The sequence below is a fragment of the Zalophus californianus genome, chromosome 10, assembly GCF_009762305.2.
Source record: "Zalophus californianus isolate mZalCal1 chromosome 10, mZalCal1.pri.v2, whole genome shotgun sequence".
NCBI lineage: Eukaryota > Metazoa > Chordata > Mammalia > Carnivora > Otariidae > Zalophus > Zalophus californianus.
In genome coordinates, this window is record NC_045604.1 from 75,322,236 (window position 1) to 75,333,710 (window position 11,475).

The 11,475-nt window shown below is 46.8% G+C and overlaps 1 protein-coding gene across 17 annotated transcripts in view; it reads left to right on the forward strand.

Moving 5' to 3' along the window:
* Positions 1-11,475, forward strand: part of RBFOX1 (RNA binding fox-1 homolog 1) — a 2,051,181-nt gene that overhangs the window by 1,690,076 nt on the left and 349,630 nt on the right. Inside the window, exons 1-2 of one of the 17 annotated variants that reach the window (XM_027611436.2) lie at positions 262-388; positions 875-1,045. The exons of 15 other annotated variants lie outside the window; for them this stretch is intronic. In XM_027611436.2, the coding sequence (XP_027467237.1) occupies positions 902-1,045 (144 nt within the window). In that variant the 5' untranslated portion in view covers positions 262-388; positions 875-901. Of the gene's footprint in view, positions 1-261; positions 389-483; positions 1,046-11,475 lie in introns of those variants that run through there. One more of the 17 variants, XM_027611435.2, reaches the window with a different exon arrangement.

Consider the following 11,475-nt stretch of genomic DNA (forward strand, 5'->3'; position numbering starts at 1 on the left):
CGCTGCAGCCCTCAGCTCCCCAGCTCCCCGTGTCCCCAGCCTCTGGCGTCGTCTCGGCACTCTTTCGAGGGGGAATCCCATTTCTGTGTTTATTTGCCAACGAGTCGGGCAAACAAACCGCCACCAAAATCTAAGAGTCTGGGTCCCAGCTGGGCAATCGCATTAATTGTCCCCCTTGCCCGGATGCTGGCGATGTGGGGCGCTCTCTCGCTTCCTCACCCGCCCCATGGAGATTTTTAGCAGACACAATTTGAATTTTGGTGAGTCGTTTTAGAGGGGGAAAAAAAAAGGCAGAGGGGAGGGAAAAAAAAAAACCCAACCCTGCCCCTGGACCCATTTGACAAATGAGGAGGCACGCAGCATCAGCACCAACGGAGTGAGCCTCAGTGTGAGTCAAAATCTCTCTCTCTCTCTCTCTCTCTCTCCTTTCTCCCCTCCCTCTCTCTCGCCCTTAGCTTTCTCCCCCCACCCCCACCCCCCCAGCATCTACAGGAGGGCATCCACCCCCTCCCCCTTCCCCACAAGTTGCCTTTGCCTGTTCTTGTCCTCTTCACGGGGTGGGGGGCGTGGGGTGGGGGCACCGTCCACTTTGCGGGGCATCAGAAAGCAGGCCCAACAAACCGGGAAAAGGGTACAACCACGAAGGCAACAAAATAGTTTCCTGGCCCTCTCGAGTGTCTTAGTTGGAGGCAGATGAACGCCACGATCTAGCAAACCCGAAGGGAAGGAAGCCAGCGAGGAGGGATTGGCGCGCGCGGGTGCGGCGGGGGGAGGGAGAGAGAGAAAGAGAGACAGAAGAGGAGGGACGGCCACCGGGTTTTGACTTAGATAATCAGCAAAATTAAAAAGGAAAAAAAAAATCAAAACATTGTAGCGAGCAGGCAAAGAGCGGCGTGATTGCATGCGAGCGTCCCCACTCGTGCTCGGCGGGCGCCAGAGAGACACGATGCAGCATCCTCTGACGGGGGCCACCTGCGTGGCGCTCCCCAACGTGGGCATGTGTCCCCAGCTCTCGTGTGCCTTGACTTTTATGTACTTACAGCAGGTAAGGCGCGCTCTTCCCTCGGTGGCTGCCTCCGGGGCTCAGGCTTGGCGGACTGGGTACCCGCATCGCTGGGCTGCGCTTTGGACCCTGGAGGGGGTTGGGGAGGGGGCTTGTGCTTTCGGACGGGAGGGGTGGATCCGGCCCCTAGTTCTCTGCGGAGCCCAGACGCCCCACGCCCGGCTGTTTTTGCACCTCTCTAAATACTTCGAATGCCTGATTCTGAGTCTGGGTGCCGGGAGTTTAAAATTGCAAACTGCATTTTCTTTACTTGCATCTCTCATGTGTCTGCGGCCGGTGAGGACCTGAGTCTGAGACCCCTTTGATGCTAAGAGTTTGGATCTTTGTGGAGGCACTCCCATGCCTGGAGTTTTAATTTAGGCGTTTTAATAGGGAGTGAAAAGACATGTATATATGTGTGTGTGCTCAGTATTTTTGTTTTCTCAAGTTTGTCTGGGTTGTGCTTTATTCAGTCCGCTTGGGATCTGAGCCTTTGGGTTTCTGGAGCGTGTCAGCCCTGGAATCTGCCTCCAAACTCACTGGCCATGCTGTGATGAAGGCAGTGGTTTAGGATGCTGTCTTTGTTGGCATGTGTAAAGGTTTTTGTTTTTGTTTTTTGTTTTCTCTCCCCTCCTCCACTCCCCCTTAATGGTCTTGTTAAGGGATTCTGTGTTTGTTTTATTTTCCATCCTGTGTACATATCAGAACCTTTCATTGTGTTTCTCTTGGTCTTTCTCTGGGTGTTTCCCTCGGACCCTCTCTGTCTCTCGCTCTTTACTAGTAGGGCTGCTGCCTAAGTTGGTTGCTGGGCTTGGGAAACAGCTCCACATCGCCTGGTGGGGGGACAAGCCCAGCTCTCTGGCTCTGGGCAGAGGCTGTCCCTGTGAACTGGCAGGGTTAGAAAGATTTTGTCACGCAGGTAGAATCCTGTTCCCTTCCCTGGATCACCGTCTTGCTCTGTGAAGAGTTAACAGTGGTTGTAGTCATTTTATCTGTTTTTCAATTGACTCCTTTCAAGAGTACCATTTTTAACTGTGTGTGGTCGTAGCTGACAAAACTTCCTTTACAAGTGTTCGGAGGGGCCTCCTTCTCCAAAGACCCTCAATTTCAATCTGTGTTGTAGGAATATATGTATCATAAAATGTCAAAATTCTGTTTTGAACATTTGGGTAATTTATTATCAAGTTGGTTGCCTCCAGAAAATGTTCCTAAGGCATATTTTCTGTTGGAAGTCTTTTTGAGAACAGCCTTTTCTTTTCGTTGTTTTAATATCTTAGGAACAAATTGGTTTATCCTTTTAAATATTGTTTTATTCCATTTGTCATTAAATAAATTGTGCCAGAAAACATCTCCCAAGCGCCTACTGGTAACATATTATATGATTCATCTGCTTCTACCATCTCTGTACCTTTGCTGTGAATGCCTCTGTGTGTGTGTGTATGTGTGTGTGTTTTACACCAGTTACCCACCAGAAGAGTATCCTAATGAGCATTTCTACAGAGGCTAAGCCTCAGTTGAATTTAATCAAATTATTAATATGAGTTGATCTTTTGCCTCCTCTATTCACTTCTTTCATGTTATTTATTAATTAATTTGAACAGCATTACTTAACAAGTACAGTGCTATAGGTATTCAGTGTTCTCACTGTTTCTTTGTGCATTATTCTTTTTAATAAATTGATGTTTCATCCTTCTAGATTGTTAAAGTAGCTTGCTCATTTAGGCACAACTTAGGATAGAAGGCAATGAGTTTGAGTGAGAGGTTATTCTTGCCATGAAAAGGACAAGTCTGTGGGATAAATGCAGGCGTCCTCAGCATCTGCCAGGCAGTCTCTTCTAGGAGGGAAAACACTCCTGCCCTGGGAAGGGGAGGCTCAAAGGGAACGTTGGCAGCCATAACAAATATTTAGAAGTGACTAAAGCAGCATCGTGCTTCCATATGAAGATAGATGGAGGTGGGTTTTGAAATGTGCTTTGGGATGCACCCCCCCCCCCAGAAAGGGCTTGTAAGGGTTTCATCGAAAGTGTTGATAAGAGGAGGCTGTGACACAGCCTCAGAATGCGGTGTGCGTGCATGTGTGTGTGTGTGTGTGTGCACGTATGTATTTTTTCTGAGTTTCACTAAATGCCTAAAGTATAGTACAGGAAGACAATTATTTTTTGCCTCTCTGTTTGAGAATTGGTTTTCCAGCCACACCTCCCACCCTGCCTAAGGCTCATGGTCAGGGTGGGAGAGCCATACCTTCAGGTCATCTCTACTACCCGGTGCTGCCATGTTTGTGTAGAAGTCCCCTGTCATTGCTTTTATGTAGCAGTCCGGACAACTGGCTGATGAAGGGTGTGAAATAGTTCACTTCAGTCCCCACAGACCACTTACTGATACCATCTATACGTCTTCTATCCAAACATCACCATTGTATTTGCTATCTGCTGTTCATCTATAGCGATCTCTTTGGGCTAGAGATCGTATGTCTATTTAATTTTGAGGGCTAATGTGTACTCTCAGAGTATGCTGATCAAATGGATGAATCAGGCACCATCTCTGATAAATAACATCTTCATTAGAAACATTTTATTTTATTATTGTTTAGAAGTAAACCTCTTTCTCTGGAGTCTTCATCATTTCAGATCCCCAGTTACATAAGGAAATAATTAAAACACAACGATCTTATTTTGGAGGCTTTATCATTCTGTTTTATAAATGCACACACTCTGATCAGGAGCCACCGAGTCTTCACTGAAATGTATTCTCCCAGAATGAAGTTCATACAGCACTTGTTTCTCATCCAATATCTAAGGAAAACCCCTTCATCATTTTCTTTCTTTGACTCAGCCATGACATCCAGCCTTTCTTCCTACACTCTCCCGGATTTGTTCCTGAGACAGTTCATAAAAACAAAAATCAGTTGGGATACCCCAACACCTGAGGCTACTGTGAATGACCAAGTGAGAATGACATAACCCTTTTGCCGCAAAGAACTTATTTATTCAGACCAAGGAAGAGGCAACTGCGGTGTTTAAATTCTTTGACTGATTCCATTTCATTTATTTATATTCCCCAGTAACTCTGCTTTAGATAGATATTTCCCTACAGTTACGATTTCTTTCTTTTTTTAAAATCTTTCTCCTCTCTCTTAACATCAGAGATGGTACCACAGTTTGGAATTGCAAGATGGGGTAGATATCAAATCCAACGATACCGTCATGTGCATATGTACAGGGGTACATAGGTACACATGTGTATCTACACATCCATCTACCCTAGTATATAACATCTATCTCATGGTTGTAGACCATTCTCAGGTGGAAGGGACAGGTAAGCTCTGGAGCATCTGGCTTCAATCTTGCTGTCCAGGGAAAGTCCCTGCTTCAGCCTCCGTTCTTGATACACTGCAGTGGTTTACTGGGTGTCTCCTTTGATGGCAAATCTTCCCCCATGTGAGAAGAACTGCAAGCCCCCATATCCCTACTATGGAATCTTCCCAGAGTTCCAAAGCAGGTACCCATTTAAACGTCCTTGCTTTGAGGGGAAATTCTGAATACAGATTCCAAATTTGGGGGATTTCTACAAGCTAGGTCAAAAAGCAGTGTGTTTTGTTTTTCACAGAGAAACAGAAAACAACCACACACACACACACACACACACACACACACACACACACCCCACAGAACTCTAGAGATGCTTTCCTATCCTAAGTCACAGGGAGCCACACCAAAGAGCATCCATCACATGGTAGGGAAGACAAGGCTATGGACAGAGCGGACAAGGTTTGTTTTCTGACGCACGGTGCCGTGTCAGATCTCCTCCAGAGCTGTGATTCACACTGAATTCTAACTCCCTGAAAGAGGGTAAGTAACATATTAACTTAGTTTTCCCTATTTCTACACCGCCATCAGTGTCTCCCAGTCCTGTTCAAAGAAAGCTTCTCATCTGTCAAATCTTATACACTCAGAACCTTTTTTATCTGCCTAAATTTAAAAACAAGTCAAATGCTTAAAATCCACATTAAAAGGGGGGGAAAAGGGCCTTTAAAGTGGGTTATGCCACTGTCAATATCCGAAGATTGGTAATTTTTCCCACTTAATGATGATCCATGTGGTTTGTTTTAAATAGTGAAGTGGTTTGTACAAAGGGTAATTCCTGGTAAATGAAGCCATTGCTCACTGTGGACATCTTCAGATCGAAAGCAATTGAACTGAAACCTGCATATCAACCCTTTCTGTCTTTAATTAGAAAGTGGTTCTCAGAGCAGAATCAAGGGAAGGTGGGCTCTGGGAGTAAGGCTGGAGGAGAGGGGATGACCCCCTCGCACCAGCCATGGTTATCAATTTGGGAAGCGTTAGGTGGGCCATAACAATTATGGCTGTGTGGAAAAGTTCAATTCTCATTCCAGTTACTTACCTTGCGCTGCTCTGTCTGATGATTTATAGGGGGCCAAATGGCATTTTATCACCTTCTTTCTTCTTGGCTTAATCCCTTGTTGATTTATTAGATTGTGCTGTGGATTGGGGCCAGTCAATAGTGTCAATAACGCAGAAAAGAATTAGGATAGATTATCTTCATGTCTGAATTGTTTAAGGAATTTAAGTGGCCAGAATGAGCACACTTCTAGGCCTGGGTGACTGGTAGAACACAGATCCTTATGTCTCTTTCCGGAGAGATCCTATGTCATAATTTGGCAAGGTAACCAATCCTCCTGATTGCCCTGATTTTTCCCACAAAGGGGAGAAGGGCTGACCTGTGGGGGCTCTCGTTAAGCCTGGCAAGGCCCTCATCTCAGGTGGGCTGGCTGGCCTTCCTCCTGTGCTTCTCCCATTTCGGGGAACCTACGGGCGCCGGGGAGGGGGAGGGGCGGTGTTAGGCGCAGGGTTACTTGGGTCGCCTCTGCCTTAAGATTATTTAATCCGACACTTGCTAGTGGAAACTGTAAGCATCTGCTAGCCCGCCGACCCGAGTCCTGCACCATTCGGCAGTTCTGCCTGCCATTTCGCGGCGGTTTCCGCGTGAGAACGTACAAACGTTGCTTTTCTGCCTTTGCCCGAGTGGAGGAAGCCCGAGCTATTAGCGCTCACGCGCCATCTGTTTTCCTTACAGCTGGCCCTTGAGTAATTGTCCAGTAGCTGATGGACTGAGGGTAGACAATCTTTTTTAGGGTTTTCTGATTCATTTAACCAGGCCGTCTGCCCCAAGAGGAAACATAATGCTTGTTTATTCATAGTGGCCGGGTAAAAACAGTGTAGTTTGTCAGGCAAATAATAGTCTTCTGGAAGAGAAAGAAATTGCAGCATTGTAAACAAAATCAGGTTGGTGCGTCGTTGCCTAAGGGGGCTGGGTGATGCGCCGGAGATGTCATCCCGTGAATGAGGCAGAGCTGACAAAGCGTGGGCGTAATTGCCCCTTCTGCAGAGACCTTTTTAATGGACGAGGAGAGGTGTCCCAGTGTGCTGTTTAATTCAATTAAGGAAAGCAAAGAAAGTTCCATTCATCAATAAAGTTTCCTATTTCCGGGAGCTCCCCGTGAGAACTTTGCCCAGCGGAGCCCTGGCCTGTGGCTGTCTGCATGATGCCCCGACCCCATTGAGAGAGGCTGTGTCAGACAGGGTCAGCTCGCAGGCACAATAGCTCAGGAGGGCCCCCGCCCTGGCCCTTCAACCATGCTGAGTGCAAGCAAGCTGGAGAAATGAGCAGCGGACCTGTAGGCCACCGCTGTGGGGAGAAACTCAGAAACGGCGGGCTAGCAGATGCTTACAGTTTCCACTAGCGAGTGTCGGATTAAATAATCTTAAGGCAGAGGCGACAAGTAACCCTGGCCGAACGATCCCCAAACCCAATCCCTGGGCCTGGCATGGGGTAGGAAAGAACTTCTCTGGGTGGAACTTTCTGGCTCCTGGCAGGGCTTGGGGGGAAAGGGGTTTCACTGCTATTTCTGATCCTCCTGGCATATATTGTGGCCCTGATTCATTGGTCCTGGCTGAGAAAAAGCAGATGGCTACTTTCTATTGCTTAGGATCCCACTTCTAATTCCTCTCTCGTTAATTGACATTTCTTGTATTTGTTTGGCACCAGACACTTAGAGAACATTTTTGCTGTGCTTTCTCTGATCTGTTAGACTGTAGGCAGCATGATGGCAGAGACTTCTCCATTTCTGTCACTCTACCCGCAATGCCTAGAGTAAGCCTAATACATAGTAGTTGTTCGATGCAAAAATAAAGGGAGGAGTGAATGAATGCATGTGTACGTTTGGACTTGCTAGAACCTTATAAGCAAGGGGAGGCAGTGATTGCCAGTGCTTTCCACAGATATTTATGGCACATTCAGTCCTTTTATTCATTCTTTCATTTGGCCACACAAAACATTTTTGCCAGGCATTGAGAATACTGCAGCAACTCAGTTAGGAAAGGTCCCTGCCACCATGGAGCAGGCGTTCCTCTGGAAGAATAGATGATATAAAAGTTAAGTAAATCAAGAGGGCATTTTCAGACTGTGGAGGGTGCTCCACACCCTGCTCTGCAGGAAACAAACAGGGTGATGTGTAAAACATAGGGGGTGGTGTTGGCTGTTGCATTTTTCCGATGCGTGGGCCAGTAGGGGTCTCTGGAAGGAGGTGACGATTCTCCTGAGAGGAGGATAAGAGAGCATTAGGCGGGTGGTGAATTGAAAATGGTGTTCCAGGGATGGGGAAGGGCAGGTGCAGAAGCCTCAGGAGCAAAAGACGGTGTGTGAGCCAAGAGGCGTAAGGAGGCAGTTCGTGGTGCAAGTAGGTCGTGTGCTGGTATGTCAGCCTCTGTGAATAGAGCGCAGGCTTTCTGTTATCCTCTGGGGTCATATTGAAATGAGGTGGGTGGGAAGGAGAAAGGATGGAAATGAATGCCTTCTGAGGAGATAAGAGGAAACCACTCCTGAGTTGTGGGAAAACCCATGGAACATTTGGAAACACCTTTGTGGGTCAGAGGTGGAGAGAGGGTTTTGATGGAACACTGAGAGGCCTGTTGATAAAACGTCATCAAAATGCTTTCAACAGTGGGCTTCTTACACTGAAAATAATAAACCTAGTCCAGGGTTTCTCAGATTCCTGGCATTTAAGCATTCCTTTCCAAATTTTTACCAATCCACTCATCCACAGATCAATAAAGTCATAATATCCACTTACTATTTTTAAAATTAACTTATATTTTGAACCTAAAAGTAGACCTGGCCAAACTCAAAGCGAAGAAATAGATGAATAAATAAATGACATAGAATCACAGCTGGGATGTTATTTTTTTCCAGTGTCCTTTGAAATATTTATTCATTCACATGTTCATTCACTCATTCAGTGTTCATCGAACTATTGGGTGCCATCTGTGCCTTTAGATTTTCTTAGTAAGCAAAGGCCTCTGTCCTCACGGCGGGGCCGTGAAGTGGCTCAGTCACGGGCCACCTTGTGAACTATCAGTGTAGGACCACACTTGGGGAAACACTGGCTTGGTCCATTGGATTCCCTAGGAATCCCCTGTCACGTCCGGTCTGGAATTGCTCATTCCTCCCCTGACCCACTTGCAAAGAAGCAAGACTCTAGTTATCTGCTTTGTGTCGCCTGCTCCCCTCTGGCAGGGCAACTGTCAGGGTACAAGGTAAAGGGGAATGACCACGTGTTTAACATCGACAGCGTGCAGGGGCCTTTGAGGTGATCGGGTTGAGGAGGGGGTGTGGTGGTCTCTAACTCTTGACCAGGCTCTAGGTGAGAGCAGCCTCAGCCTATTTTGATCCTGGTCGTTATGTTGCCTTTAAACACACACAATCAAAATTAGGAATTGGAGCCAGAGTGAAAAGTGTTCAGGTTGGGTGTGTGTTCCCAGGGATGTAAGGAGCCCGCCCCCCCCCCCCCCCCCCCCCCCCCCCGCCCCCGGCCTTTGCAGCTCTGGAACAAAGTACAGGCAGCAGTAGGATTTAAATGCCTCAGATTTCCCAGTACTGATGAGTAAATGCACAAAAGGTTTAGTCTTAATGAGCCTTTTCTTTTTTGACGTTTGATGTTTGCCCAGGATTCACCTCGAGGACTAGATTCCCCTTATCAAAAACAACAGCAGACATCCCTGCTCTTCCCTTCAGTAGCTGGGCTCTCTTGCTCTGCCTGAATCCAGGCATGGGGCGAGTCTGCTCTCGTGCAAGGGTAAGGGCCGAGAGCTGAGCAATCTCTCCCCCTGCAAGAGGAGTCTTTCATTAACAGCAACCAATATCAGCAGCTATAAACAGAATGAACGGTTAGGTCCATGTTTCCTATTTTTGGACATATCCAATTGTCCATCTCAAGGGTCTTGCAAAATTCAGAGGAGAAACCTACATCCTGTTACAACCAAGTGGTGTCAGCTCCCCCCAACGCATAGTTTAAATATTGGCATCTCTGGAGTGTATATAGGATAGAAGTCATGAGCTGAGGGCTTAATCCCAACTGTGTTATTCAATTAGCTGATCCACGTGGATTGAGCAAAGGGCAAGTTGCTTTACTTGATTTCGGGCTTTAGTTGCTTCTTCAGAAAAACGAGGCTAGGAATAACCACTTCATACTGTTCTTTGTAAGATTAAGGACAATACCAATTTTGAAATATAGCACAGTGCCTGGAAGAAGCCACTGGATGTTTGTTAAAGAAATGAATTAGTGAATGAATGATTGTGTTAAAGAAAAGTAGCATCTGTTTATTGAAGCTGAATATACATTTTTATTTTCCATTTCTCCCCAACCCACATGATCGGTGCACCCATGGCCTACCAAGGGCAATAGACACGCGGAGTCTGGGCGTCTCCCTTGGGCTCTTTGGTCCCTCCTGACTGTTCTGGGTGACTTCTCCCTCCTCCTCCTGTCAACTGTCAGTCCTGCTGGTGGTGCTGGTTGTAATGTGGCTGCACAGCTCAATTAATGCTCTGTGACAGGAGGAGGGAAAATAAAAATTGTCTTGCTCTTGTCACTAGCAAAGTTATTTACTTTCAAAAGCTGACAGAATCACACTGCAGGGGCTTCATTTATTTCTACTCAGAATGTCATTATTCTGGGATGCAGGGGACTTGGGTGCGCGCTGAAGTTTGTTCCCATAAGCTTGAATATGGCGGCGGACTGTTACAGTCCTTCTGGGTGCTGATGGTACCGGGGTGCTGGGCTCTGGCACCCAGATGAATGCCCCAGGCTCAGGATGGCCCTGTCCCGGTGGCACATGCATTTTCAGACCCTGGATCTCTCCGGTGAGAAGGAGCATGTGTCCCACTGCCATCTGATCACTCGTCCCCTTTATTCTGAAGCAAAAGAGGAAGGTGTGGGATTCCTAGTTTTAAATCTGCCTTCCTCTGGGCCACTCCTAGAATTTCTAGAAATGCAAAGGTGCCTCTTGCAAGTGACTTTGCTTTGGATCTGTTGTCTCTACTTAAACCCTCCGGCAGGCTCTTTCATCCCAATAATCTGTATAAAACTGCTTTTTTTTTTTTTTCTTTCTTTCTCCCCCACCCCTACCCCTCCTTTTCCCCCCTACTCATTTGCAATGAGAAGGTAAACTAGGAATGCTTGAGTGGAGAAATTCTTTCCTTCATGGTGCAATGGCAGAACCTTCCACTGGGGGTCTCCATTTAGAACATGTGACTCAGGATTCTTGAGAACAGTCTTTTTCTTTTCTTTCTTTTTAAGTCTTCCTTTGGTTCCATTCAAAAAGTGAGGCTCCTCTGTAAGCAATAGGAGATGCTGTGTGGAAGCCCATTTTAGGTAACCAGAGAGAATCCAGCCACCCTTCCGATGATGATGATGATAATAAAATAATGAAAATAATGAAATAATAACTTTTATGGAGTGCTATGTGACAAGCGCACTACTAAGCACTTTTACATGGATTACCTCATTTAATCCCCCACAAAAGGCCTCTAGGGAGTCAATGCGAATCATTTTGTTTTTTAGATGCAGATCTGAAGGGGGAAGAGCATTATGTCAGTCTGGCCCTTGAAAGGACACCTATGCAGGTGATCCTGCCCTGGCCCCGCAGGCTTCCGGGGGCCGTGCAGGCCACTGGCTCCGCGCGATCTACACCGGCCTCTGCTCAGCCACCGCTGTGGCCAGACCCGCGCACTTGACAGCGTCCTCCTGGCTCTTTTCTTTTAAAGGCAAAACTTGTCAAAAGGGGAAAGAGTCGGGCAGTCTTTCAACTTTGAAGCTTTTCATGATTTTAGTTTTAAGTCATTAGGAATATTGTTGAATAAATTTCAACATACACGGAGGCTTTCAGACTTGGGAAAGGAAGGTGAGAGGAGAGAGAGCAGGGCTGATGGGAATCTTCGGCTCCGAGAATGATGGAGTGCATTTCTCCGCAGCCAATTCCAATCCCCAAATCCCCGTTGTGCTGAGGAGCTCTCCAACTAACACAGGAAATGCGGTCACTGCCCGGCACCGTATTAATGATTTATACACCCCGCACCAC